The sequence below is a fragment of the Sturnus vulgaris genome, chromosome 7, assembly GCF_052056855.1.
Source record: "Sturnus vulgaris isolate bStuVul1 chromosome 7, bStuVul1.hap1, whole genome shotgun sequence".
NCBI lineage: Eukaryota > Metazoa > Chordata > Aves > Passeriformes > Sturnidae > Sturnus > Sturnus vulgaris.
Genome location: NC_142249.1, coordinates 15,973,538 through 16,000,974, shown reverse-complemented (window position 1 = coordinate 16,000,974; position 27,437 = coordinate 15,973,538). Strand labels below are relative to the sequence as shown.

The 27,437-nt window shown below is 47.1% G+C and overlaps 1 protein-coding gene and 1 long non-coding RNA gene across 7 annotated transcripts in view; one reads left to right on the top strand and one right to left on the bottom strand.

Moving 5' to 3' along the window:
- NRP2 (neuropilin 2) overlaps positions 1–27,437 on the top strand; it is an 89,017-nt gene that overhangs the window by 4,215 nt on the left and 57,365 nt on the right. For all 6 annotated transcript variants that reach the window (XM_014880314.2, XM_014880315.2, XM_014880316.2 and 3 more), the window contains exons 2-3: positions 7,632–7,809; positions 24,277–24,458. In XM_014880314.2, the coding sequence (XP_014735800.1) occupies positions 7,632–7,809; positions 24,277–24,458 (360 nt within the window). The remainder of the gene's footprint in view (positions 1–7,631; positions 7,810–24,276; positions 24,459–27,437) is intronic.
- On the bottom strand, positions 20,669–23,425 carry LOC148223183 (uncharacterized). Its single transcript, XR_015804806.1, has 2 exons — positions 22,567–23,425; positions 20,669–20,931 (listed from the first exon to the last, which is right to left on the bottom strand). It is a non-coding gene; the product is annotated as an uncharacterized LOC148223183 (long non-coding RNA).

Genomic DNA, 27,437 nt, shown 5'->3' with positions numbered 1-27,437 from the left:
CTGTGTCCCCTCTAGGAAGATGGTGAAGCCAAAAGGATGCTGTCCTTTTTATTCTGCTTACATTTTATTGAAAGGCTCCTTTGAACCTTCTTTTTTTTAAAGGGATGCATGCAGAAAGAGGAAAACCCCTTGTGCACGTAGATGCACACACACACACACACACACACACACTCTTATGGTCTCCCTAGTTCCTCCTCTCTCTCCTCACAGGCACACAGATCTCTACCTTTCCTCTTACACACAGAACCACACACTAGTCATGGGGGACTGCCTTGCTGCTGCCACACATGCACACTTCTGCATCCATCCCTTCCCTGTGCCATCCCTCACAAACCCAGAGCCCCTTTGACAACTTTCACCCTCATGCACACTTCAAGCTTGCTGCTGCCTTCCTCTTTTTCTCTTTGCCTGCTGAATGTGTGCTCAGCAGGTAACAACGCGTTTAAGACACTCACCAGAATGTGCAATAACTTTTGACAGTGTGCTCAAATCCAGCTGCTGCTGAGCCTCACCGCTAGCACTAAAGGCTGAAGCACTACTGCTCGGTAGTGTGCATGGAGGGACCTGCAGCAGGGCTCTCTCCGAGCAGCTCAGGAGGGGCTGCTTCCCTCCCGTCCCATCCGTGAGGCTCTCTGCAGCCAAGGCACTGCATTGTGCTCTGAGGCTCCAGCAGGGCCCCTGGGAGGGAGGGCCAAGCCAGGGGTGTTGTGAGATTGAGAGGCTCTGCCAGCTGCTGTGGGAAGAGGCGGGGGTAAACTGCTACTGCCTAATGGGGAAAACAGGATTTAGTTTCAGAATGGACCCTGACAGATGAGTTCAAAAGGTGTGAGGAAGCTGGGAGGGTGTGTGGGGAGATGAGAGAAGAGATAAGCTTTTTTTTCGTGTTGGAATTTTTGTAATAATAATACTAATTAGTATTTCAGAGGCATTGAACACCTTTCATCAAGTCTGAAGCTCTTTAGAGAGGAATCCTAGGGGAATATTTTTTCCATGTGTACAACTAGAAATGTCTCTTGTCTCCGTGGCCCTTGAACGAGTTTGTTATTGACAGCATTAATGGGGGTGGCTCAGCAAATTTTCACCATCATATTTTTTCCTCATGTAAGCTATAGGTAGGCTGGCAGGCTGCCATGCAGGAAAGGTTCAAGCTTCCCCAAATGTATTTCCCTGCCTGCAGTGCTGGGGAGTTTAACTCAGAAACTGCCTGACCTGCAGCTTGAGAGTCTCGTAAAGCTGCCACCTATTCCTGGGAGATGGCAGTGTGTTTCCATAAGATTTCAAGCCCTTGACTAACAGAGACTAACAGAGAGGCAGGCATGATTTCTCCAGTCCAAAATGCAGTTATCCCCCTCCCTTGCATGTGTACACACACACTCACATGCTCTCCGGGATGATTACTGGAGCAGCCAGGAGTTGTAATTCCAGATCCATAGATTACATTCGCAGGCAAGCTGGGAGAATTGTGTGTACACGTATCTATAGAAAGACTAACACTATTAAGTTCGTTACCCTATTGGAATTGCATTTCCAATATATTTCTGATTTAAGATGGCAAATAATAAAGTTAGTGAAGGTGGATAAACAGGATATAAAATCTCATCAAAGATATAAGAGAGGGGTTGGGTGGGATGGACATTTAAAGGTCAAGGTTGCCACTGGCTCAAGTGATATAAAGCGATGTCAGCCTCTGGAAGGCAGCTATCCAGAAACCCAGGGGTAGAAATCAGCTGAACTCCAGTGATTTCAAAGCAAATTACCTGGATTTGCATGCAGGATTTGGCCCTCTCATTTTCCATGGTGAAGCTTGAGTAGCTCTCTATTTCAAGGCTTCTACTTAATTCTTTTGTGGATTAACATGAGGAAAAAAGTGCAGGTATTAGAATCTCCAAATCTCCTTCTCTCTCTTCCTCCCTCCAACATTCCCTTCTTATGTAAAAATAATTTGAAATTATCTCTTTTTGCAAAGGCTCACAGCTAAAATGTTCCATTTGCTGAGCTTTCCAGTGTTCCCCTTTCACTGCTGTCCAGTGCTATAAACTGAATATATTGCATCCCTTCCCAGTTGCCTTAGGAAGCAGTCAAATGGCTGCATTCCTCAACTGATGGATTGGCGCGTTCCTTTCTTGCTTAAGCCCAGACAGTGTTTTATGAGCTTGTCTCGTGACAGGCTTGAGACACTTTGAATTGAACAAAATCCTAGTTCAAATCACAAAAGCAGTCTTTAAGTTCTACTTTGCTGTGTCTCTACTTTTGAGCAAAATTTTAGTTAAACTGGTAAAAGTCCTCAATGAAATGTTCAGGAGACTCTCCCTGATCTTGTGAAATCTCAAGATGTGGATGTGGGTAGTGCTCTGGAATGAAATGTGCATGCCTTGTGTTGTTTGGGTGTGTTTGTCCATTAATTTGCTCAGGAAGCCTTTGAAGCTTTATCTTGCAATCCAAAGCAAACACACTTCTGCTAAAATGATCTATGCTACTGGGGATAAAACATCTAATCTTGTTAGCTTCCTCTGCACTATGTCTCTCTCCTTGGCCAATGGTTAAACGGTATGATTTAAGTCGGTAGTTCATGTTTCTGTTCCTGCCTCCTGCGAAAGTTGTGCTGTGTGGTTTGGGGTGAGAGCCCCTGCCACATTAGCTGTGCCCAGCCAGGGTCAGAGCTCTGGAAATGAGGCAGGATGAGTGTTAATTGTAATGAATCCTTGGCAGAAGAGACCTGTTTGTTTCCTCCATACCAGGGTTTGGCAAAGTGCTTGGACACACATGGACCTTGAAAAACTCTGATCATTGAAGAGCTGTGTGACTAACAGAAATGAAACATGGGTTTCCTGCACAAGGGCTCGAGCCAAGTTCAACAGCTCTGAGAGAAGTGGGTCGTGTATGCCAGCACCTGTATTTTGCTGTGCCATCAGAGGGTTGGCAGGGCAAATCTCCTCTGCCCAGTGCTGAATCCTGGGACATGGAAATCTTCTGCAGAAGTTGAATGAGAGTGTGAAGTTGGGCTGGAGTGCCTCATGCCAGGAAGAGAAGTGACAAAGCTAGGCAGTACATCTGCCTGCTGTGGAACACCCACATCTCTCTCCCTTGTTCCTCTGCTGCCCTTAAAGGCTGCTCTTTTCAAGAAGCACAGGCAGTGATGCTGCTGCTGTTTTTAAGGCGTTCAGAACACCCTAATTTTTGTGTGCAGCCCTGAATGATATCCCAAAAGTAAACTGAGCTCAGCAGATCAAAACACATGGTAGTTTTGTGCTGGACACTACAAGCTCTGAGAGGCTGTAGTATGTATGTTTGTTGTGAAACGGGCCTCTCTGGTGATGATTATTTTTGTTACAGGCAGAGTTGGCTTTAGTTTCTGTGTGGAAGGTCCAACAATAACAGTCAGCTCTGCTCTCCTGGGGTGATGGAAATCCAGAGGGGTTTAATCGGCAGGAAATTCAAGCAGGAGGATGCCCTGCTCCCGGCCTAAGGTTTCAGCATGCGCCTGATGAGCTGCAGAGCTGAAAAACCCCAAGTGTGGATGAAGGTTCCTGGAGCCTGGCTGTTATTTTTGGGTCCTCTGAGCAATGATTGCTTGTGGCCTGGGGGAGGCAGGAGGAGACTTCATCAGCCTGGGTGTTTCCAGCAGGTCAGGGCAGAGAAAGAGGTGTCTGCCCCTTGTAAAGGGTGAGGAGCTCAGCTGCTGATACCCATCTCCATGGGAGACTTTGGAGTTGCACACCGTACATTGCAGGATTTTGCACCTCATTACCTTCACCAGGTCATCTTTTCCCGTCCCTGTGGCTTGGTTGTCATCCTCTGGTGTAGTTCCCCTGTATGGAGGAGATTGCAGGGATAATTTATGTTATGGTGAGCCTTAAAGAAAACAGGGGTCTGCAGATTGCCCAACCTGACCATAGTCTACTCCAACACCACCAGGGTGTACTGAGCTCCCTAGCCTCCCTTGAGGAGCCCTGCTGCTCTCCTGTGGCCTTGTTGGCACAACACTCCACTGGCCCCTCTACCATGTGGACTGGCAGGGGCCCCAGCAGTTTGCTTTCAACTCCTGCATTTTGCTTACTGAGCAACGGGATGTCCCACGCACCTGGCAGACTTGGCTTGTACTTCAGAATTTAATTTTAATTTTATTAAGTGAATTCTGGGCTGGCAAAAGCTGCCAAAGCCCATTAGCTATGGAATATGTCTTGCTTCCAACACATACAGACTGAACAGTAGCCATGCCACTAACCTTTTCTTTCTTTTTTTTCTTTTGCGTGGATGCAATGCATCAGTTTGTAAGAATCCATTTACAAAGATGCTTGAACCTCTACTGTATACAAAGCAGGCCATATTTTATATAGAAAGACAGTGGCTGGCATGACTGTTGAATCAAACCCTTTTGATTCAGTGGGCATGGTGATAGATTTTTTTATTCTCATTGCATGTGTTCACCTGCTAGATGTCTGTGAGTCAAAAGAGAAAAAGCCCAACAGAACAATTACAGAGATATTAAAGTAATTTTGCCTCTTCAGATAACTCAAAGAAGCCTCGAGTTCCTGGTATGCTGTTGCCCACCATGTGGGCAAGGCAGTGCTGTAGTCCCCTTCATTTCTGGGGACCTTCTAGGGCAGGAATGAATGAGAGGACAATGTTCCTCTGAGAGACACAGGTAAGCTTTCCCGCAGGTGGGAGACTCACTGCATCAGGAAGATGGTGACATTTTCCGGGTGATACCTGAACACTTGAGGGATGTGGCTAGTGCTCTTGTTTACTCAGGGCGTCCACCTGCTTGTCCTGTTTTGATGGAGAGACCTCAGCTGCAGAGAGCTGGGCTCCAGCCCCTCTCACAGGCTGTTCTCATGGGCACCAGCAGTCTAATTTGGGTACCAAACTGACCTGAAATTAGGATCAAGCCTAGGGTTTTCCTTAGCTCAGTTCCCACTAAACTGCGATGGCCATGGAGGGCAAGGGGAAGCTTCAAAGTCAGGGTAGAACTGTATTTCTGCTCCTGAGTTCACTTGTTGGGGAAGAGCTGGAGCAAGCTGGAGGCTGACACCTCTGTTCACATGACAGTTCCCCTCCAACTGGTTGAGTTGCAAGGGCTCACAGGGTGTTCACGGTGCCCAGCATGAGTAAGGGGCTAGCAGCTCCGGAGTGGTGGGTGATGTTGGTGGTATCAGCCTAGCGGGTAGCATGTGTGTGAGAGCTGGAGAGACGGCGAGGGAATCACGAGGTGTGGAAGGATTGACTGTATTTTCATTGTTTCGAGACTTTACCCTTTCCAAGAAAAATAATCTGCAGCTTGAATATTTTTCTTTGCTGGAGGGGGTGGACATGTGTGCAAACGAGGTGTGAATTTTTATGAGAAGGTGTGAAAGTGCGTACATGAGTGAAGTGTGAATTACACGTCTATTTGTACATTGATGTCAACAAGTCGGTAAATTTCTTCTTTCCACGTGAATGTCTCTTTCTCTCCCTCCCTCCAAACCCACATAAACACATGTGTGGGTAAATATGCCTTCCTGAGAGAAGATATTTGTGCAAGAATGTAGGTTTGTAAATGTTTGTGTGTTGAGCAATCTCTCCCGTGGAACAAAACCAGATGTTTTTTGGTATTCTCGGCTCTTCATGGCAGTGCTGCGTTTTTTCCCCTCGTATTTTTCAGGATACTTACAGGATTATTTTAAGAAAAAGGGAAGGCTGCAGATCTGCCTTTGGGTGTGTGTGAAGAAAGTTATTTTGAAGAATGAATGTGTTAGAGGGCATGAAAAACATGGGGGAAGCTGAGTGGTTTTTCACGGCAAAGGAAGCCTTGCTGGCCCATGAAGGGCCCTCCTGTTGCCCTTGTTTTTTGCACAGGACACGTGCATTTTCTGCAGGCAGCGTGCAGGCAGCAGGTTGTTTATTCAAAGTGCTTTTTTTTCCAGGAAGCATTGCTGTTGAGGGGTTCTGCCTGACTCCTGCTGCTCGCCTTGGCTCTGGCAAGGGGGCAGTTTGAACCCGGGCTGGGATGCCCCTACCAAGAGCTGGTGGACTTGTGACAGCCTGGCAGGGGACACCCCTGGGACCTGGCAAACCCTATGGCAGAGGAACAGAGCCAGACTCACAGCATGAGGCTGAGGCTACACAATTTGCACTGGTTTGCTTCTCCTGGGTGGTCCTGGGGCTTTGCAGTGAGTGCTGCTGTGGAGGGAGAAGAACATCCCTCAGGACCCGGGCAGTGGGGAGCACTGTGGAACACACCCTTTGCTCCTGGAGCTGCTGGGATGTGTGGTTACCCTCCTATATCAAGGGTGATGCCTCTCTGTGCCTTGGCTCCCTTGGGGGTGTGGAATGTGCTGCAGCCCCCATCTCAGGGCATGCCCACACGGGCCTTGGGAAAACCCATTCACATCCTCCTGCATGTCCAGGGTCCTCCAGGGCTGTGGGGATAACCTGGAAGTGGGGACATCCCATACATCCCACATTGTACCCCACTGCTTATTGTCAGGGAGGAACACTTTCCACAATGTGTGACCAGGGTCACCCCATATGCCTCCCAGCCTGCCCTTTGGAGGGACTTAGGGTTTTTGGGTTTTACCCATTTTGGTGGGTTTTGTGTGTTTTTGCTGGGTATGAAGAGGCAATGCTGTCTTCTGGGGACAGCTGTTGCAGCCTGGGAGCCTGGGTGCTGATACAAGGGGGTGGCAGGGGAGTAGGGGAAGCAGGACATACAAGGGGGGCCCCATGGAGAAAGGACTTTAGGATTTGTAGTGCATTATCAAGTGACCCTGTGATGCAGATTTTCCTACCAGCAAGTAATGCAATAATAAATTCGATTTTCAGCATTCATGAGATTAAATGGGTTTTTTTAATTATGAAATCACCCTCTAGGGCCTGTTCTAGCCCAAAGCTGAGAGAGCTTCCTCTGATTACTGTGTAGTCATTGCCAGCCATTTGTGGGCTAGTCCCACAAAACCACCATTGCTGATTATCTGTGTCTGCAGCTCCAGTGGATGGGTCAGCTTGCAAAATTGCTGAGATGTGTTTGCTGGGGCAGGCAGACTGGGGAGGGAGAGCACAGCAAACAGAGGGGTTTTCATGGGGCTGTAGGCTGGGGCCAGGAAGGATGGGTGTTGTCCTTAGCTCTGCCACACAGTGTGGGTAGGCCTGGACTCACCAGCATCCCTGACATGCCTCAGTTTCCTTCCCAGGAAACAGCACAGCTTTCTGCCCTCCTGCAGCTGGATTGAATTTATAGTGTCCAAATTCTGGTGTCTCCTGAGGCAGCTGTGGGAGACTGACATAGAGCAGCTTGCAAAGGAGGCAAAAGAAAGGATAAAATGAGGCAGCTCCAGATGATCTGATATCAATCTGTCTCTTACTTTATGGCTCTGTAATTGCCTTGGCAAGAGCATTCATTTCTCTTTTCTGGTCTGTGTGAAATGTGGTATGTAAGTGTGGCAGGAGGTGGAGAGGAAAGGAGTATGTTTGTTCTGCAGAATAATTTTCCTTGCCCAGAGATTAATATCAATATTAGAGTACCAAAGGGATGTCAATGGCCTGGAGAATGGTTTTTATCAGACCACCCCTATCAGTGGCCCAGGGAGACCTGCTGTGCACACCTGATGCCCAGAACGTGTCTCAATGCCTTGTTCCCTTTTGTGTCTCTGCAGCTCAGCCATGTGGGGGCCGCCTGAACTCCAAGGATGCCGGGTACATCACCTCACCAGGGTACCCCAATGACTACCCCTCCCACCAGAACTGTGAATGGGTCATCTACGCCCCTGAACCCAACCAGAAGATTATCCTCAACTTCAACCCTCACTTTGAAATCGAAAAGCATGACTGCAAGTAAGAGCCTTCTTCTTCCTCTCTAGTACATAGTTATCTCCTCTTCTTGCTTTTTCCTAGTGGTATGGGTCTTGTACTTCCTTCCACTTGAAATCAAGCATTGCCCTGAGCCCCCACAGTGCTGCATCTCCTTGCTTCTCTGGAGCAAGGGTTGCCTGTGAGGTTGTAAGATGCTGCTTTGGACACAGGGTGAGCCTACTCTGCAATGAACCTGTAGTTCTTAACGTGGCTTGATACCACCTGATAGCAAGACCCAACTGGCTTTCAACCTGAGCTTGACTTTGGTTAAAAGGTCACTTGTTTTTCTGTGTCGAGGTAGCCTCACTGTTCTTTTAAACCACTGTTCTTGTATCCAATGCTAGGAGAGAAGAGCAATTTCCCGGTGTAACTGGGCAGAGGTATGGCAGAGAGCCCTGTGGCTGGAGACACAGATTTGGGCCATGTGAGGCTGAAGGTGTAGTGGTCTGAGCTGTTTGGGCTGGATCTGACTTCCCATAGTGCTTTTGCTGCTATGTTTGCTAAACTAGGGGGGATTGGAGGGGAGGTTTGTTTGCCTTTTTTTTCCCCCTTTTTCTTCTAAGAAAGGACCCAGAAACTAGATGTCTGGGAAAAACAATTAACAACTAGTAAAGAATAATTAATGGCATCAAAGGGCACCATAAAAGGCTGAGTTAATAACATGGCCTCAGCAGACAAATAAACCTGTGAGTTTCATCTGGAATCCACAGAAGCTACAGGGATGCCTGAGTGTGAAAGAGCTTGGGGTCTCCTAAAACAGGCCTGACATAGCAGTCCTGCTAGTTATACTGGTCCTGTTGATTAAAAGGGGGTTGCATATGGAGAGGGAAATTCTGTTTGTAAAAAAGGACAAAGGAACAGGGGAAGCATTTATGGGGCTGCAGAATCAGTCCTGCGGAGAACAAAGAATTCAGCACGGGTTTGATGATGTACTGAAGGTTATGAAGTGCAGAGCTGGATCCTCAGCTATCATAAATCAGCATAGCTCCTCTGACTCTAATGAAGGTGTGCTGATTGATGTCATTTGGGATCTTGTCACCCCCTACAGATAAAGCCTGGGCTAATAAGGCTTTGAACACCATGAACTCTCCCTGAAAGTCACTGTGTGTGCAAGGTGTTTAGAGCTTTGCAGGATCAGGCCTGTGTATAAAGAAGGGAGAAGGTACAGAAAGGCTTAATGTGGGCATGGATGAACACAACAAGGCCTTGCAGCAGATTGAGAATGATAGTTGCTATCAGATTTTATTGCTGCTTTCATAGGCTGAACTGCACAGCTTCCTCATAGCTAATGCAGTTGTCCCAAATTCACAGTAATAAAAGCTGTTTAGGCCCATGTTTGCAGAGTATGCCATATGCTCTGTCCAGGACTCTGTTGTGTGCAGGGCAGGGATCAAACTGGGCAAGAGGGACTCCAGCTTCTGCCTTTTCAAGGTTTCAGACAAGCAAAAACAGGTTGGTCAGAGAGCTGGGAATCCCCACAGACACCACGTTTCTCCTCCACCTGTAGGAAGATGTCAGTTTTAGCTCTGAGCATCTTGTGCAACTTTTGCCATGTTTTGCTGCCTGTGAGAGAGTGCTATCTGGTCCCAGTCTGCAGTTGGTGTGTGCAGTAGGACTGCCTGAGCACTGGGGGTGTTGGTTATCCCTTTGCTGCTTTCTACTTTACTGTAGCAATCTTCTGAGTGGCTGCTGTGGGGTCTCACTATTTCCCTTTCCGTGTGTATGTGCATAAGGGAGCCTTTATTACAGTGAAATGTGATTTATCCACTGTGCACTTGAGTTTCTGCTGGCCACAGCTGTGAGCTGAGAGCCAGGTTGACTCAGGGTGCCTGCTCCCTAAGCCAGCACTGACTTGGAGTGGGTTTGGAAGAGTTTGTGGACAATGCTTGATATGAAGCATAACAGAACAATGAAAACAGTGCACAATAAACACGGCCTGAAAGAAATGGATAGGAGTGAGATTTTTTAAAGTGACCAACCAGAAGGAGGCAAATATGGACAGTGTGTAAAGCTTGAGCATTAATACATTTCATTACAATACATTAATAATAGCTGACCATCTAGTGATAAATCTCATCTGAGTGTCAGAGGGTTTTTTATGAAGAAGCAAAGACCTCATTGCAGCTGCAGGTGTGAACCTTAACAGGAACGGGAGATCAGCATCAAAGACACAGTCTCAAGGCAGAGCCCTCCTTTTGACATCTCATCATTAATACAGAGCACATTCACATCGAGGTGACAGGCAGATCAGCTCCATTTGGGCACTCACTCTTTGGGCAGACAAGGTCCCTTGCTCTGGTGTTGCTACCTTGCAGCTATTGGAGCAACAATGGGGCTAGTCTGTGCTTCCAGCTGCCAGAGGTAAACACCATAACCCCTTCCTCTGTTGCTGCTTCTTTCAACATTTCATTTTACCTTATTAGGCTAAAGTTTCTCCCTTATAAAGCATAACATTTACATTCCTAAAACCCATTCGAAAGCCTACAAAAATGTCTCCAAAAGTCTTTTTAGTTTTGCGTGTCCCTTCTAGCCTTCCTTGTATCTGCTTTAGATTTCCCTTTGGGAGAGGAGGCATTTCCTCCTGTGTTTTGTACAGTGCTGGGCACCCTGGGGACCTCTGAGGAAAGGTCAGTGATTTCCCCTCGGCCAGCAGCTGGCCAGAAGGGGCCTATGAACCTGGTGCTGCCTAGATGCCAGAGCAAGAGCTGGCTGCAGAGAACAACTTTGGCAGCCTGGAGGGTGGAAGCACCAGCCTGGGATGGATGCCCAAGGTGGCAGCCAGAGGTGGCTGCTCAGTGCTGCTTGTTGCTATTGTTTTCTGGAGGCACATCTGGGCTTTTATTTTTCAGCTGTGTCCAGCTGCATTAAGAAGTAACTGCACTCTATCACCACCATCATGAAAGGAGTAATTTGGTGTAATTAAAGCCCCAGAACATCTCTCTCTGAGTGCTGTATCTGTGCTCTGAGGAAGTGTCTTGCTTTGGGAGTACGCTAGGTTATGAAAATTGGCCTCCTCCTGTTACTGTGGCTGTTGTGCACCAGCAGGGATCCCTGTGACAGGGAGGGTGAGCATGCTGTGACAGGGAGTACAGGCCCGGGCCATTGTTCTTGCTGTCCTGCAGCTGTGGGGCCACAGAAGTAATAACAGAGCCAAAAAGGAAGTTTGATGCTCTGATAAAAGATCTGCCGAACTATTCAGAAATGATCATCCTCGTGCCTGGCTGTTTGCTCCCCTCTATGCTGCAAGTGCAGCTGTAGCTCAGGTACTGCACCCCACATCATTGGTATCTGTTCAACGAACAGGGAAGTGGCATCCAGTGGAAAAGAGCAGGCTGCTGCTGTGGTGAAATTTTTCCACTTCTGTGTGTTATGGGGGTTGCTGGACAGTCTTGTGCATGCAGGGGTTTATTTGGGATCACAGGAGTGACCTGAACCGTTTGCAATAGGTGGGCAACAGGGACAGCTATCCCCCAGCTTTTGCAGTTACATAGCTGAGCTGTCCACTCCTTCTTAATTGTCATTTTGTTGTTCTGTCTGCTCTGCTTGCTTGGAAAATCCAAGTCAAAAACCTCAGCTATGCATGAGTCATTTCATTTATGACCAACCACCTTTTCTGTTTGTGCCACCCTCCCACTGCTGGTCTTCCCTTTGGACCACTAAAAGCTCCCTCCTGCATTTGGCTACTGCCACCCCCAGCCACACTCAGCTGACCCTGCCAGAGGATTATGCTGGGCGGTGCACACGCAGCAGAGGCACACTCCCTCCAGGCTGCGGTGACATGCTTGTGCTTCCTCTGCCAGCAGAAGACCTTCCAGCTGAGTCACAACATCTGCTCCAGAGGAACAGGGTTTTAAAAAAAGCCCGACTGGTAGTCAGACCATGCCCAGTGGATTTTTCTGCAGCCATTTCCAACACATACTGGAACTGGTTTGCAGTCGGTGGGATCCCTGCCTGGGAAGGAGTTCGGGGACCGCTGCCGTGGCTCGCAGCCCCCTCTGGTGGCACATGCCAAATGCTGCCGAAGGTTTCTGGAGACGGGGGCCGGGGTTTTCCAAAACAGGCTGGAGATGGCAAACTGGAAATGGAGCTGCAGTCAGGCTCTTCCTCCTGACTTTAGGTCCCCCTGTCAAGCCCAGAGGGTTTCAAGAAAGAGGAACTGGGGCCACTATCATGAGGAAATTTATGCAGTGGTCGCTCTGACCTCATAAGTGCCATAATGGTGCAAAGAGAGTTGAATCGAGCACAGCATCCTGATGTGTGCTGGATACAGGGCAGGCATGGCAGGAGGAGACTCTTCTGCTCCCAGCTTGAAGGGCAGAGTGAACCAAGATCTGGCAGGGAGGCAGCACACTGCTGGCCAGGGGACACTGGCAGCAACATTCTGGTGTTCTCATGCCACAAAGGGTGAGACATGAGGCTCGGACAGCCAGTGAAGGCCTCTTATGGCAGCATGGCCATCTCCTGGGTGTTCAAAAAGCTGGGCACTGGAACAAAACAGCTCTGCATTCTTCCTAGAGAGCCACAGACACTGGCTCAAATTCCTTTGAGCTGAGGTGGCAGGGAGAGCTGCATCCAGACTCCAGGCAGCTGGGGCTGCAGCATTCAGCCTGCCTCTCTTGCCATCTCCTTCAAACAAGAGCATAATATTGCGAGAAGCCATCCTTCCATCAGTGAAGGTTAAGAGTAGACAAGGCAGCAATCATGGACAGCTAATTAGTAAATGCTTTGAAAAGTGTGCATAATTAGCTTATTAGTAAACATTTTAGAAACAATGCAGTTCATCTTGTGATTGGCAAAATGCTTAGAAAAGAGAAATACATTTGGAGCACTAGAGAATGCCAGGGGTTGGAGGGGTTCTTCACTAGATGTGAGGGGAAGTGACTGCATCTCCTGAAGCACTGAGGGAGTCGAGCTTTAATTTTGCAGTGAGAGGAAGTCAAAGATGAGATGTTAAGGAAGGCATTTGCTTGCTCATATATTTGTGGCATGGGTAGCCAGAAGCAACATTTCTAACGTACAGGAAATAATTCCGTCTGGGTAACATGACACTGCAGCTCAACTTGTCTTCAAATGAGCTTCTACTGTTTGTTAACTCCATCCAGCATCCGCTGTATGGTTCATAATTCCCATTAAGCCCGGGTCATTTTCCAAAATGGGACATCAGTGGATGGGTTAGCTGTGACGGTGAGATCAGCCACATGAGATAACAGCTTGAGGTTGTTCATATCCCTCTTCTCTGCTTCCCATCTCTGTTCTGTGGCTGTGCTTCTCTATGCCCCAGAGCCTCTCCCTGGAAGGACAGGCCCAGTCCAGGCTCTGCAGAAGGTGCTGGCCCCAAATACACTCTTGTGGGGTCTCCTATGACCCGCCAGCTCACTAACATCCGGTGCATAGGAGTCAGATCTCGTTTTGCACCTTGTTTCCTGTTGGCATGATGACAATTGGAGGGCCAGCTGGTGACACTGGGAACAATAGGATTAAAGACAGAGACCTCTCCCCCTCCTTCCTGCTGTTGAGGAGGAACGGGTAATGGTGGTGGTGTACTCGCTTCTTAGTCAGCCTCTCTGTCTAGTGAGGGAAGGAACAGCACCTGGAGAGGGAGCAAGCACAGGGCTGGCTCTGGTGACTCCTGATTAGGTGGGTTCAGAATTCAGCTAAAAGTGTCAGAAACATGTGCCTTTTCTGAGCAAGCACTGTAAGCTACATTTCAGCTCTAAGTCCTTTGCATCTTCACAGACTCTGCTCGGTGCAGATGCTGTAGGATAGGACTGGAGCAATCCCATTGGAATGCCTGATAACCACAGTGTTGAGATGCTTTCCTGCTTTTCAGTGTTGAGATACTTTTCCTGCTTTTTTCCTGCTCCTGCCTTGACTATCTTTGCAACAGTGCTCCAGCCCACGATATGACAGAAGCTCGTCCCAAACAGGTCTCAGGAGCCTAAATAAGTGTCTGTGGGACTATGAATCTTGGTCACTTTTTTTGTGTTGTACAGTGGGCTTAGCAATGCTCATCTACATCATGGATTTGTTGTCTGGATGCAGGAGTTAGAATGTTTAGTGAATGTAAGGGGAGTGCTAGAATGATATTTTAAAAATTATTCATTTTTTGTTGCAAAGCCCAGTAAAAGAAAAGTGAGATTTTTACCTTGATTTACATAGGAGCTAGTTGAGCATTTTAATGAGCAACTGTTTGATTTAGCTACTTGCAGCCTTTTTAGTGGATATAATCCCTATTGTCAGGCTGTGACAGACTCCCAGTTCTGGGAGTTGTGAGATTTGGGTTCTTCCCCTTCCCTGCTATGGATTTCCTGTTCCTGCCTTGTTGAATCACTTAAAATTCCCTGTGTTATAAAGAAAAGAAGATCTGGGCATCTGCAGGCATAAAACCCAGTCTAGATAGCAACAATGTAAAGCACACTCCCTTCCAAAGGCTGTTCAGAGGCAGCATCACACAGGAGTAGGTCAGAGTGCAGCAGAGACAACCAGTTCAGTCTCAGCCTTTTCTGGCTGGGTGTGAATTCTGCAATTAAATATGAATGCAAAATAAAAAGAACAGACTGCAAAGAGCAGACTGAAAAACAGAAGAAATTTGTGGTTGCTTTTGGCCAGAACTCAGCATAGAACATATTTGAAGGAACTGGGGGAGGTTAGGTTTTTGTCTGAGGCAAGTTCTCAGTTTCCTTTAAATCAAGCGGCTGCACACCACCATTGAATGGCAACGTAATAATATGTTGCAAACCACAGTCCGGTGATCCTGGAATTCCTTATAAGTTAATAGCAGTCATGGTCCACTAATCACAGCTAGGCTGTTTTAAGCAACTGTCTGATATATCAGATCAAACACACCATAGAAAGCCTTCCTTATGCTGGCTTAGTGAGTAGCTCAGTAGATCATTAGAAAGAGTGAATAACCTAGAGTTTTTCTGTTGGTTTCTCACCCCACCCCACTGCTAATCCCAAGGAATTCTTGAGATATACATACAGCCTTAGTGAGCAATCACAGTACAGTAGTATGGTGTGGTTTTAAAGTAACACTGGGTCAGACATGGAGATATTATTGTTTAATGAATTCCTAGAAGCAGAGCCTGAAGCAGTGGGGTCTGACAGCAGAAATCCTCTGCCAAAGACTTCGTTCTGTTACAAATGGCACAGAAACTAACAGGGTAGCTGCCCCCATCTTCTTGCAGCAGTACAGAAGGCACTGTGTGAGGAATCTTTTGAGGTGGGGTTCTGTTTGCCTGAGACAGGCAATACTCATCCACTGGTGATGGGAGAGCCCTGATTCTCAGCCCCGTGCCTGCCGAGGCCATGCTGCATGCAGGGTGTTTGCATGGGAAGTGCTCCACGTGTTAGAAACCTCCAGGGAAACCTCGGAGCTGGGGTTGTTGATGGATGTCCAACAAGGAGAAGTGCCCCCCGCCCCCGTCAGCACGAGAGTTTGAGGCATGTGCTCAGCTTCCTTCCTCCTCTGTGAGTGTGAGGTTTCATTTACATTGTTATTTTGCAGTGAGAAGGAAGGTGTAATGGCTGTCTCTTTGGTAATACTGATGTTTGGCTGTTAATCATGGGTGGAAACAAGGGCTGGGATCTCCATCAGCAGAGGGGACTGACTCACCATTGATCTATGTTCACTGCATCTTGTTGAAGTTTTTTTGACCCATTTGATTTCTTAGGTTTTCTTTTGTGAAAACCCTCTGATTTTTTTCTGCCATTCAGGAGGAAAACATCTCTCTGTCTTTAAATATGGCAGATGGGGATTTCTTCAAATGTCCAACAACTCAATTGATGGAGACCTCAGGAGACCTCTCCCCTTCCCTGTCCCCCTTCTCAGCCTGTCTTTTCATCTGCAATCTGGAGATGTAAGGGCTATAGTAATAGAGTGTCAGAGGAAGTAATTGATTCATCACACGCCGAGAGAGGAGTCTGTTGCCTTCAGTGTCAATGGAGCTGAACCACAGCCTGGAAGGGTGAGGGAGGCTTGTAAACACTCCATGGCTGAGCTGGCAGGACAAAGCAGACACACTGCCACGGCTGAACAGGAGGGTGACACAAAGGGTTGCTTGAAAGAAAATCTTTCAGAAAAAAGCAGTGGCAGGGTCCTTGTTTGTGGAAGAAACAGGGACAGTCCCATCCCCCTGCTCCCAGAGCACATTAAAGAGAAAAGGTACCTACCAGCCTCATGCAGCATCCCATTCCCTTGTCTCTGTCTCCCTCTTCTATCTTGATGTGGCTGCCTCTCTGACCCGCTGTCCTGGGCTGGGCTGAGCTCACCTCAGGGGTACCAACCAGCCCCTGCCAGCAGCTAATGCCTCCCACACCCCCAGATAGTCACTGCTGTCAAAGAGAGCCGTGTGGGAGGTCACTGCTGCTGCCAGTGCACAGCGAGGTGTGGCACATGCATGGCACAGCCCTGGCCCTCACTCAGGCATTGACTGTGCTCAGACCTGGCACTGTTTGGTTCAGATGGCTACTGAGCTGCAAGTGCCCTTTCTTTGAGGAGAGGAGGGGGTAGGAGATGCTGTGCTATGCAGTAAGCAAGGAGGGATCAGGCACTGGTGCACTGTTTGCCCCAGAAACAGCTCTTACTACGAGCTGGCACAGCCAAATTGTGGGAATGCCCAAATAGTGGAGGCTGCAGGCCAGTCTTGGCAGCAAAGCTTTGCTCACTTGTGCATCAGCTGAGGCAGGATCTGGGCTGTGAACAGGCTGTGTCTCAGAAAATGTGAGGTCAGAAAGTCATTCTATGGTGGGCCAGTCCCAGGGTGACCATCCATCATTAATGAGGGATGTAGACAGCCAGGAGGGTGAGTGTGGGCTGGTCAGGGCTGTGTTCTTACAACCTCCTTTATACAATTGGTGCTTAACGAGGTGTTTATTTCAGTTTTGTGCTGAAAGAAAGCCAGTGCAAATGAGTGGAAAGATAGTGGAAAGCCCAGCTACCAAGCTCTGATCCCCATCTGATCCCAGTTTTCACTCTTTCCTTTTGCTTTTCATTGCGTGTAGTGTCTAAGGCCATGACAGATACTGCACTAGCAAGGTGTGATGGGACATCACTCCATCCTCTGGGAATAGGGCTGGCACAGCACACCATGTGAGCATTCCCTAATCCTCATCAGCACCCTAGAACTTGGACAGCCTCACCTAAGCTCGTCTCCATCTATTGCCTGGGCTGTCAGGCACTGCATCCCAGCAGAAAAGGGAAGTTTGTCCCTCCACTGCAAAGAGATCAAAGTGAGCATTTGCCCTTGCCTTCTGCCTGCTCTGCTGCTTCCCGGCAGTAAATTTTCCTTTTGTGGTTGTTATCTTTTATTATATTTATTTTTTTCTTTCTGTTAGTGATCAAGTGCCTGTGAGTGGTGACAGTAAAATGACATAGAAACCAAAGTCTCATTTTTTCCACAGATGGATTGTAGCAGAAGGAGAAAAGTGCAAATGCATTTTCTCAAGTGTCCTGCGTTTTGGGGTATGAAAGGGTTGTGAGTTGCTTCAGTTCCCTTAGAGCAGCAACAGAAGGCAGAACGCCATGGAAAGGGGGCTTATTCTGAACATGCTTTATATATGTTATTCCCGATTTCACCGTGATTCTCCCCTCGCCAATGAACACCACAGACATCTTGCAACAAAAGACCCCTGTAGCTAAAAATAGAGGAGCGAGGAATTTATAGAGATGGTTTTGGAAACAGAAATAAAATTAAACAGCCATGTATAACTCCTGAACAACAGCCTGCAGAAAACCCCCAAAGTGCACATTAGCACATCTATTTTCTTATATAATGGTCGGTTTCCCAGGCATGCCCCAGATGAGAGCATTTCTCCACTCCAAAGCACCCTTCTGCAGCGATCTGGCAGCATAGCTCGAGGGAGGCAGCCTGGGGATGAAGGGGGAGCCTTTGCTCTCCTGTCTCAGGGGAGGGCAGCAGCATGCTAGCAGCTGAAATTCCCTCCTGAGTCAGAACTTGTCTCAGGAGCACTTTGCAGTTATGTTTTATTCCTCCCTTTTCACAAAGTATTTTGGCTACCTTCGCTCCCCCCTGTATAAGTTAGCAGTAACTGCTTGAAAGCCTCTTCCCATCAGCAGTGCTTATAAGGGGGTGAAAACAACAACGCAGAGAGTAGAAATAGAGGCTCTTTATAGTTTCCATTTTTTGTCTTCAAGGCATTTTTGAGGAAGCTTTCCAATTTAATAGGGTTATTTTCTCTCCTTCTCTATTTTTCTTTTCATTTTCCTTTTTTCCTTTTCTTTAATTTTTTTTCTTTCCCTTTAACTGGATAACTGGATTTTTTTTCGTTTCTCAGAAATTCTGGTCAGATTTTTTGAGGAGATAAGAAAATAATCCAAAGCACAGTAGAATGATTACAAACCCTCACAATACTGTGATTACACAAGACGTAATTGGATACAACAAATTCAAAACAAACTTCCAAGCAATCCTAAGCAATTTTGCCTGTGCCACCACCCCCCCCACTCCCCCCTCACCAGCCTAGCTCTCCCCCTGCTGCCATTGGATTTTTGTCATTTTAGTCACTGAAATCCAGTGAAATCCCTTCAGATTCAGAGCAATTATAGCCTATTCCTCTCTATGGTTGCCAGAGTCAGTTATTTCCATAAGGGCAAAACAAGGGCAAGCTCTGTGAGCATATTTTGCCTCAGCATAGGCAAAAATGGCCCCAAAGGGTTTAAACTGAGATCAGATTCATCTCTGCATTGTTCAGACACCCAAAGCCCAGGTCTAGTCAGTAAGATGATTTAAAGTATTTCTGTTGTCAATGCAGAACAACAATTAATCCCATCCCAAGCTGGGTGTGAGAAATCTGCTTCCACTGAGAGCAGAGGACGTTTAGTTGGCTAAACCTAGATGTGGTACACGATTTTTAGTTCTGTGCACAAATCCATATCAGGGCCTGTGTCTATGAGGAGTGATTCTCTTCTCACACCAGGATAAATTAGGAGTGATTACCCTTAAAATGATGAGTTACACATGTGTAAAACCAGTTCAAGTCAAAGGAGAATCCAATTCATCTGCTGTATTTTTAATTAATTACTCTGATTAAGGGCTGACAGCTGAGATCAAACTTCATTGCTCTTGTTTCATCAGTGGTGCTCACTTCTGCTATCATGGCTGTAAAAAAAAAAAAAAATCATTTAAAAGCCCTCAGTAGCTTCTGGAACAATTTAACCTTTGAAGGGTATGTCCTCAGTATTGTGTAAACATCATGGAAAAGGTTTTTTTGTCTTTTGCAATGTAACCACCCATGAAATAAGGATTTGGTTGGAAGGTGATGTACAAAAGAGCATGAAGATGGGTGGTGACACAGAAAAATTGACTAAGCCAGATAGCATGTAATGGACATTAATTCTAGCCACCTCTTTATTGCACAACAAGCACAGAGATGCTGGTTCATGATTTCTTAGCTATCTCTATACTGCAACTTCTATTTAATTTCTAAGAAACTGCCTGTTCTTAGAGGATGTTCAAAAAAACCTTATGCTTTTTATAACAATTTCTGAGACACAAAACTCCCACCACCTTTTCAAAGGGGGAACAATTGCATTTACTAGCTGCCATTGTGGCTAAGCACAGGCCTTCCCCAGCTTCTTGCAGAATGTTAACACCTGCCGAATTTCACTAGAATTGCAGTTTCTCTTCCTCTCCTCAGCAGATGCATCCAAGACACAGTGACATATGGTTCAAGCAGATCAGAGGTCTTGAAGGCTCAAGTCAGCCCTGGGCATTCCCAAATTTAGGGTTGTTGGCAGGCAGTCTGTACCTATTTGTCTCCCTGTCTATCTAGGCCAGATTTCTCCAATATAATATAATCTCTCCAGTCAAGACTGGCTTCTATTCTTGGCTGTGCTGCAAACTTCCTGTGTGACCTTGGGGCAGACAGTGCTCCTCTCTGCCTTCCTACCTCCCAGGGTCTCGTGAGAATCCCATCATTACTGTTTGCCAGCTGCAGTCATGAGCCCCATGGAAACGCCTATAAATAATAGCTCCAAATTAAACATTGGGGAAGTTCAGGTTAGAGCCTTGTCTCTCTCTCCAGTCCTGGCAAGCACTGGAAGCTGGGCTTGCTGAGAGCCAGTCCTCACCTACTTCAAATCATAGCTCTAGAGAGAGACAGAGGAAGCTGCCAGCTAGGTCAGAGCTTGGTCAGTCCTCCTTAGGCTTTGAAGCAAGGCTTGCACAAGTTTATGTATTCAGAGGACTCATGATATGGCTAAAAACATAGGAATAATTTGTTATTCATGTTTCTCCCCATCCTAAGCTGATGTCCCTGTAATGTTCTTGAAGCATGTTTCCGGGGGGAAGGACTCAGCATCTCTTGGGACCTTGGGTTGTTGATTTTGTGTTCAGCAGGATGGGTCACTGAACAGTTTGTGTTGAGTGTCCCTCTGGAGAGGAGCACCCAGAGGAATGTCACAGGCTTTCTGGTGCTGCTCCCCAGATAGGCTGTAGCATTTCTGGAGCTCAGCAGTGCCTGGGTGAACTCCTGGGAGGTCTGTCCTGGCCCCAGGGAATCATGGAGCACAGCACAATGGTCAGGGAGCAGATCAGCTATTTTGGAACAGAAGAGGACTGCAAAGCTTGAGGTCTTCTCATAATCACTACAGCTGGGGCTTGTTTGCCTTTGTTGCACCTCGTTTGGGGAGCCAGCAGCAAAGTGACTTAGGAAAAATAGAAAGGAAAGCCTGGGAAGCAGAGAAGTTGATTGGAGGAAAAAGCAAGCAAACAAGCTGAATAATATAGGCTGTAGAAGTGCTTTATAATTAGTTTATAAAAACTCTTAGCATCAGCAAAGCACCTTCTACTAAAAAATCTGTAAGAAAAATGGAGCAATATTTGTAAGCATTGTACATTTTTTGTTTAATTCTGTTAAACAACTTCAAGAAGAACATCTAAGCCTTGTATTTTCCTTCTTTCTCAGCCTCCATTGTCTTGGCAGTTAAAAGAACTTCAGCATTGCCTCCCAGCCTCAAAACTCCCTGGTGAGAAGCTGTTTGAGATGGTTTCAAACCAACTCGCTGGCATTCTCACTCAAGTGGCAGCTCAGAGTATCTTGCCATTGTGCCATTGGAGGAGCAGCCAACTGTGGTCACCTTCCCTGCAAAAGAAGAGTTGGTTAATCAATTGATTGTACTCGTGGGATAGAGAGGTTGCACCCTGCCCTCACACGTTTATGCTTGGCTCATTGGAGCAATGCCTTGGTGGGGAGAAGGGGCCATGAAATGTGCTTGAAGATGGCAGCTTTCCCAGTGGAGGTAATGCCAGAGGTCAGCCCACAAGAATGTTGGTGCATGTTAAGTGAGACAATGGATTTGGTTATATGAGTGAAATGCAAATTGCTGGGCACTGTATGAGACAGTTTGAACACCACTGCAGCATAGATGTGTCCCACCCAGCTGTGCCCATGTGTCCCACCCAGCTGTGCCCTAGGCCATGGCTATCTGAAAATGAAATGGTTAGAGTAAAAACAGCATGGCTGGGTTTTCTTCTTTCCAGTTTTTCTTCTTGTTTTTCACAAGGGAGGAAGAAAGTATAGAAACCATGCTTAGGCTTAACAGGAGCAGATTTGGCCAAACTTGGTCCAGTGACCCAGAATGAGGAGAACGGGGTTTATCAGTTTGTTTGTTTGAGACCCAATGCATGGACATGACTGAAGCTTGTGGTTCCAAAAGAATCTGTGGTGGGGATTAGCTGGCATTCTTGCTGAAGTTTGGAAGTTTAACATGGATGTCTTTGGTGTTTCATTCTGAAAGCCTAAAGCTTAATTGCTGTGATGGACAGGAAGCAGGGGCTCCTGCTCATCTGGGCAAGTGCTATCTCCCAAGTGTAATATTTCCCCAGTTCACATTCTGTTTATATGACCCAAAGAAAAGGTTTTGCCTCATGCAGAGCAGAGGACTTGGACCAAGATTTTTTAGCTAGGGAAGAAAACTCTTACACATTTATATTAATTTTACATTTGGCAAAAATTATTTCCTGACCTTCTCATAAGGGCTTTTTTTCAGTTGTTTTTAACATTTGATTTATTAAGGATTAGCTCCAGTATGAGAAAGCTAAGCTAGATGCTTGAATGAAGCCAAATAGGGCTTAATTTAAAGAGGCAAATATTTCCTGATGATTTACTTACTAGATTCATTCTTTTAATTTTCCATTTGCAGATTGCCCATGAGCAGATTGCAATATTCCCTAATTGTATATATTATTGGAAGTCCGTCACCCATTCAATAAGCAAAAATTTCTTGGTTCAGGACTTGCTTCTGAAAATCCAGGGCTCCTATCGAACTGGGTGGCTTGAGGAGCCATGTGGACAGCACTAGGGTATTTGTTGTGCTGGCTACAGCAGAAGCTGTGATCATTGCAGTCAAGTAGCTGAAGCCATGTACTGTGTTGGCGAGGTACAACCCCACTAGGACACAAACAGATGTGATTCCCTGGGATGCAGCTAACCTCTGCCTGTGCATGAAAATGGCAGCTTTTACAGCCCACTCCATTAACTGTGTTTTGCCAACATTCATGTTTTTGCCAAATTAATTTTTTGCCACATACTCACAATTTCACTAGTAGCCAGTAGTTCTGTGGCACAGATGTGCACTTCAGATGTGGAGAAGGGCTGCAAGCATGCTGAAAGCAAGTAGTTATTTAGAGAACAAAATGTCCCCGCTGTTTGCTCAGTACTGCTTTAAACAAATAGACAAACAAGGAGGAAAGAATTCTACTTAGAAGAAGCACTAACACTGTCTTCTGTGTTCCTCCTCCCTAGAGAGACGGTAGGATGAAGCCACACATGATGGACATTAGTGGGGTCACACAGGGTGCTGCTGACTGGTGTCAGGGTAATAAGGGGTCACGAGGTTAGAGGGGCTAGGCAGAGCTGAGGAGAGAGCAGGGGAGCAGATCTTCATTAGCATTACTGTGTGTCCACACACAGGCTAAGCCAAATGCTCTTCCTCTTTGAGTGCCACTTCTCCAGACCGCTTGGATTTCACTTTGGCCAAGCCAGTTGAGTCTGTAATGAAGTTAAAGGCTGGGTGATTGCAGCTAGTTGAGTGCTCGGTCCAGCATAGACAGGATTTTATCTGCAGGCATTTTGCTTTTGGCTCTCAGCCTGATTTAGTCCCAGAAAGGAGTGAAACCAAAGCCGTCTGGGCCATCTTTCTTTGTGGAGGAGCACACTAAGTCCCTGTAAGTTTGTTTTGAGGTTGTTGCTCGCTGATATGTGCTTTGAGGAACGGGAATGAGTCACATGAGGATCATTCTGTATCCAGCAAGCTACTTCTCCTTTCAACTCTCCATTCCCAAACAGAAGATCTTGTGACAAAGAAGAAAGGCAGATTCCTGGCAGCCTGGAAATGGTTTTTTCCTCCCTGACCCCATAAGAAGAGCTGTAGCATGTTGTTCAAACAGGTTGATACAAAGCAAATAAACAGTGCTAGAGAGATGGTCAGTTTCTGTAAATAGCAGCGTGCTGGCCAGAGAGGAGAGGGGCGGGAGAGCGTGGGTGTTAGAAAGCAGCTGAAGAACAAGATGTACACGTAAAAGCTGTTTGTTTCTTCACAGCACGCACAGCCTGATACTACTACCTTGCTTACTCATGGCCTAGAAAATATGAAGGGATCTGTGGCAGTTTGCCTTCCAGCCAAGCTTTGCAACAAGCTTTTCTCTCTGCACCAGGAGGCAATTCTTCTAACCCTACACATTCCTCCCCTAGACCAGTCAGATACACAGGCCAGTGGACAGATGGAACACCTATAAGTAGGCTTTAGCAAAGGCAGGTTGCAGTTACAGGGTGTACAAGATCAGCAATAATAAGTGTGGTTATCCAGCTCTTACACAAAACTTCTCATCCACAGAAAATCTTCATTAGCACTTAATAGAAGAGGATTATTATTAATGCTCAAGTGCTAAGTGAGTGTACTTGCCATGCTTGCTAAAGGACCAGTGTGGTGTACAAAATAGCTACCTATTCACATGGATTGAACATTGACAGTTTCAAGCTTGGTATGTGTTTGGCCAAATCCCACATGGATACTGGAATAAAGTGAGCTCTGCCAAGCAGCACAATGGCAGTTCAGAAGAGAGGTCAGAGGAGGAGACCAGCCCCTGGAGAGTTGTATCTGAGCTTCTCCCCTGCCAAAGTAGTTTTGTGGAAATGGAGGTAAAGCGTGTCCTAAATTTTGCATGTTGGCTGTGAAGGTGAAGCAAATGTATGTGCAATAAATTAATGATGTGAATGGCAGCAGAGGAAAGGACCTAAACATAGTCAGACAAAGGAGGAAATTTTGGAGTCTATGGTGTGGTGTGGTGTGAATAAGAGAGTCTCAGGTACCTGTCTGGAAGACGTTCTGTGAAATACACTGATACCACGAGTGGTTTTTGTTTGTGCCTGGCATCCCGAAGCATCTCCCTGACAGGTGTTTCCCTGCCATTTCACCTGCCTCCGCAGGTACGACTACATTGAGATCCGGGATGGAGACAGTGAAGCCGCAGACCTGCTGGGCAAGCACTGTGGGAACATCGCACCTCCTACCATCGTCTCTTCTGGCCCCTCTCTCTATATCAAGTTCACCTCAGACTACGCACGGCAAGGTGCCGGCTTCTCTCTGCGCTATGAGATCTACAAGACAGGTGAGTGTCTGAGTCAGTGCCTGTCTCCCAGACCTTTTGACACAATTATCTTCATCTGGAGATGCCTTTGACCACCTTTTCAATGTGATTTCTAGCATATTTTCCAGAGATAAAGGACTTTTTTTAAATTTAGGCAAGTCTGTGCATCACATTTCTAAGAAGATAAAGATGTTAGTGGCACATGACAGTGCATTTTTGGATCACAGTGTGGCAATTAAAGTAGGGTTCCTTCTTAAATGCTCTCTTGTATTTGAGGACTAGAAACATATATCTTTACTCCCTGGCATGTTCAGAGCTTGTTAGGGCTAAAAGGGGATTGTCCCTGTGTTAGGAGGGCATGGAGCTCCCCCTCCTGTGGAGTTGTGATTCAGGGTTGATCAGTGATGCTGTGTTTTCTCTCCATGGATGTGGGGTTTGTAACTGGGGAGCTCTAATTTTCAAGTGATTGCTGTCAGCAATGCTGTCAAAGTCTGAGGCAGCACCTTTCCAGGTTGATATAAGAGGAACTGCTCATAATTCTGTTTAATACTGCACTATTACTGAGGAAAGAAAAATCTGCTCAAAGCCCTTTTAATGGTGTTTCTGTCTAAATATTTGCCAGAATTTTGTGCCTGGGAAGAAAGAGGCTTTAAAAAATAGCCCCTGCTCCGTGTGCATGTGAGAGAGGTGTGCCTGCATGCTGAGGGAACAGGAGAGTGTTTTGCGTGGGCACGCAGGCACCTGTCCTGTGCCCACGTTCCTTTGGAAGACAACACACGTGGCTTTCAGTCATTGCATCCAGCACCAAAAAAAAATGTCTGTGCCATGGGAATAACAAAAAAGGAGCACAACAGCGTTGCTTATCCAGCCTCTCTAAAGAAAAGATGGGCAGTGTCCAGGGGCCCTGGGCCAGCTGTGCAGCAGGCAGAGGTGCACAGACAGCCCACAACCTGGCCATAGGTAGATATGAATGTGGAGACTTTGCTGCAAGAGAATGAGACTCCCTAAATTCATTGTGAATCAATGAGGACAGGACATGTGTGAAGGTTCAGATGGAGGAGGAAAGCTGGTGGCTGCCTGGACTGCATAACTGGCCATTGAGCTGTTGTGCAGCCAGCTCACCACCACTGTTTATGGTCAGGATGCAGATTAGTCCTGAAAGTTTAGTGATTCAGCCAGATACTGGGGTTTGCTAAGGCCAATTGCCATCAGAAGATGACAAAGAATGCAGGTGGGAAGACTCACCTCAGCCCCCCTTGCTTCTGTCTCCCTGCTCACACCTCCTGTAAGCCCAGCAGGCTGTGCTGGGTTGTGCCTGACCTCACACTGGGTCCATGCCCTGACTCAGGGCACGAGGCAGTGTGGGGTGGTCCGGCTGGCTGAGGTGGCCCTGTCGTGCTGTGGGAAGGGATGGCAGGCAGGAACCCTTTCAGTCTGGTTGGGAGCCAGAGAGGGACCAAATATATGAGGAAATGAGAAGTTACTGGGAAGGAGGGAGAAGAATTAAGGGCTAATCTGGAGGAGAGCAGGTATTGGATGGAGGCTGGAGCTAAGTTTGTGTCCCTCGATGTTAGTCCCTGCAGTACTGCCCTCAGCTCTGATATGGTGCTTGGGGCTCCTTTTGCCACCCCCACCCCTGCAGGCAGCCATCCTCTCCAGATACAGCCACACTTTCTTACAGCCTGAGCCCACGAAATCAAGCCTGGCAAGGCAGGTTTTGGCACAGGAGTGTGGATGAGCCCGTGATCCAGGAGCACTCCCAGCCCACATCTGCCCAGCCTGGTCCCTGCCAGGGCTCCGGAGAGGGTGGTGGGCAGCGCTGGCTGCAGGGCTCCTGCAGTACAAGCAAACCCTGCCTTTTGTTGGCAGGCAGGCATGGGCCAAGTTTCTGTCTGAGCTGTCAGGGTAACCAGCAAGGGTGTCACCAGCTTTAAAGGTCATCAGATTGTCATTGTCCACAGCAGTAAAGGCAGCAGTGGCTGCAGATTCCTTTTGTCTTAAATGTGACCTAAAAAAACAGCTCTTTTCAATGGAGCATTTATTTCCCCACCTTGTGCTAAATTTCCCTTATCGCAGTGTGAGAGAGGAGCAATCTGCATACAAACAACCACATACCAGTGTTTGAATCCCCTGATGGGTATCAGTCAGCAGTCTGTGGGCTTGCAAGAGCTGCCTGCCCTGGCTGGTCCAGCCTCCCTGCTGCTCCCTTTGTGAGTCAGTTTGGCAGGGCTGGCCTGAGCTCTCCAGCGCTGGGCATCAAAGTCTCCTCTCAGGCTGGCCTGTGCTACTGAAGCCAGCATGACTCCCGTTGATTATCTGCAGCTTCCTTATAAAAGGCTGATCATTGTGTTTGCTGCTATTAGCCAAAATGTAGACAAAGATGCCAAATGCAATAAGAGCCCCACGTGAGGAAACTGTTGTCTAACACGGTGACATAGTGACATCTTGCCAGTCTCTAGAGGACAGTACCTGACTCTGGGTTTAGCCTTTGATTTTTCTCCGTAGCTTGGAGCTTGTGTTATTTTCACTATTTATCTGTTCATCTTTTAGGTTGTTTGGAATGAAGTACACCCTTATCCTATTCACAGCATTATGTTGTGATTTGTGTTTGGCTTTTTTTTTTTTTTTTTTTTTTGCCTCTGCATTTTACCCCACAGGTTCACACCAGAAAAGCTGGCTGCTTCATTAGGTAGTCAATTAAGAGCCTCTCCTGAGTAGCTCTCCAGCCAGGCACTGCATAATGCAGTGCAAGATCCTGCTATTACTGCGGGCTGCTGGCCTCACTCCGTAGGTTAATGCTGAATTGAATAACAAGTCTCCCATTAGTCCTGGGAAGGCTCGTGCTGCCTGGAAGAGCTGCAGCAAAAGGGTTTGTAGAGGAGAAGGAGAGCGTCCCAGTAAAAATGAAGCAGAAACCTTTGTGAATGCTAGTGCCAGGTTGCAGCAGTGGCCAGCAGCCTCTGTAACACCCTCTTTCTCCTCTGATAGCTCCAGGCTGCA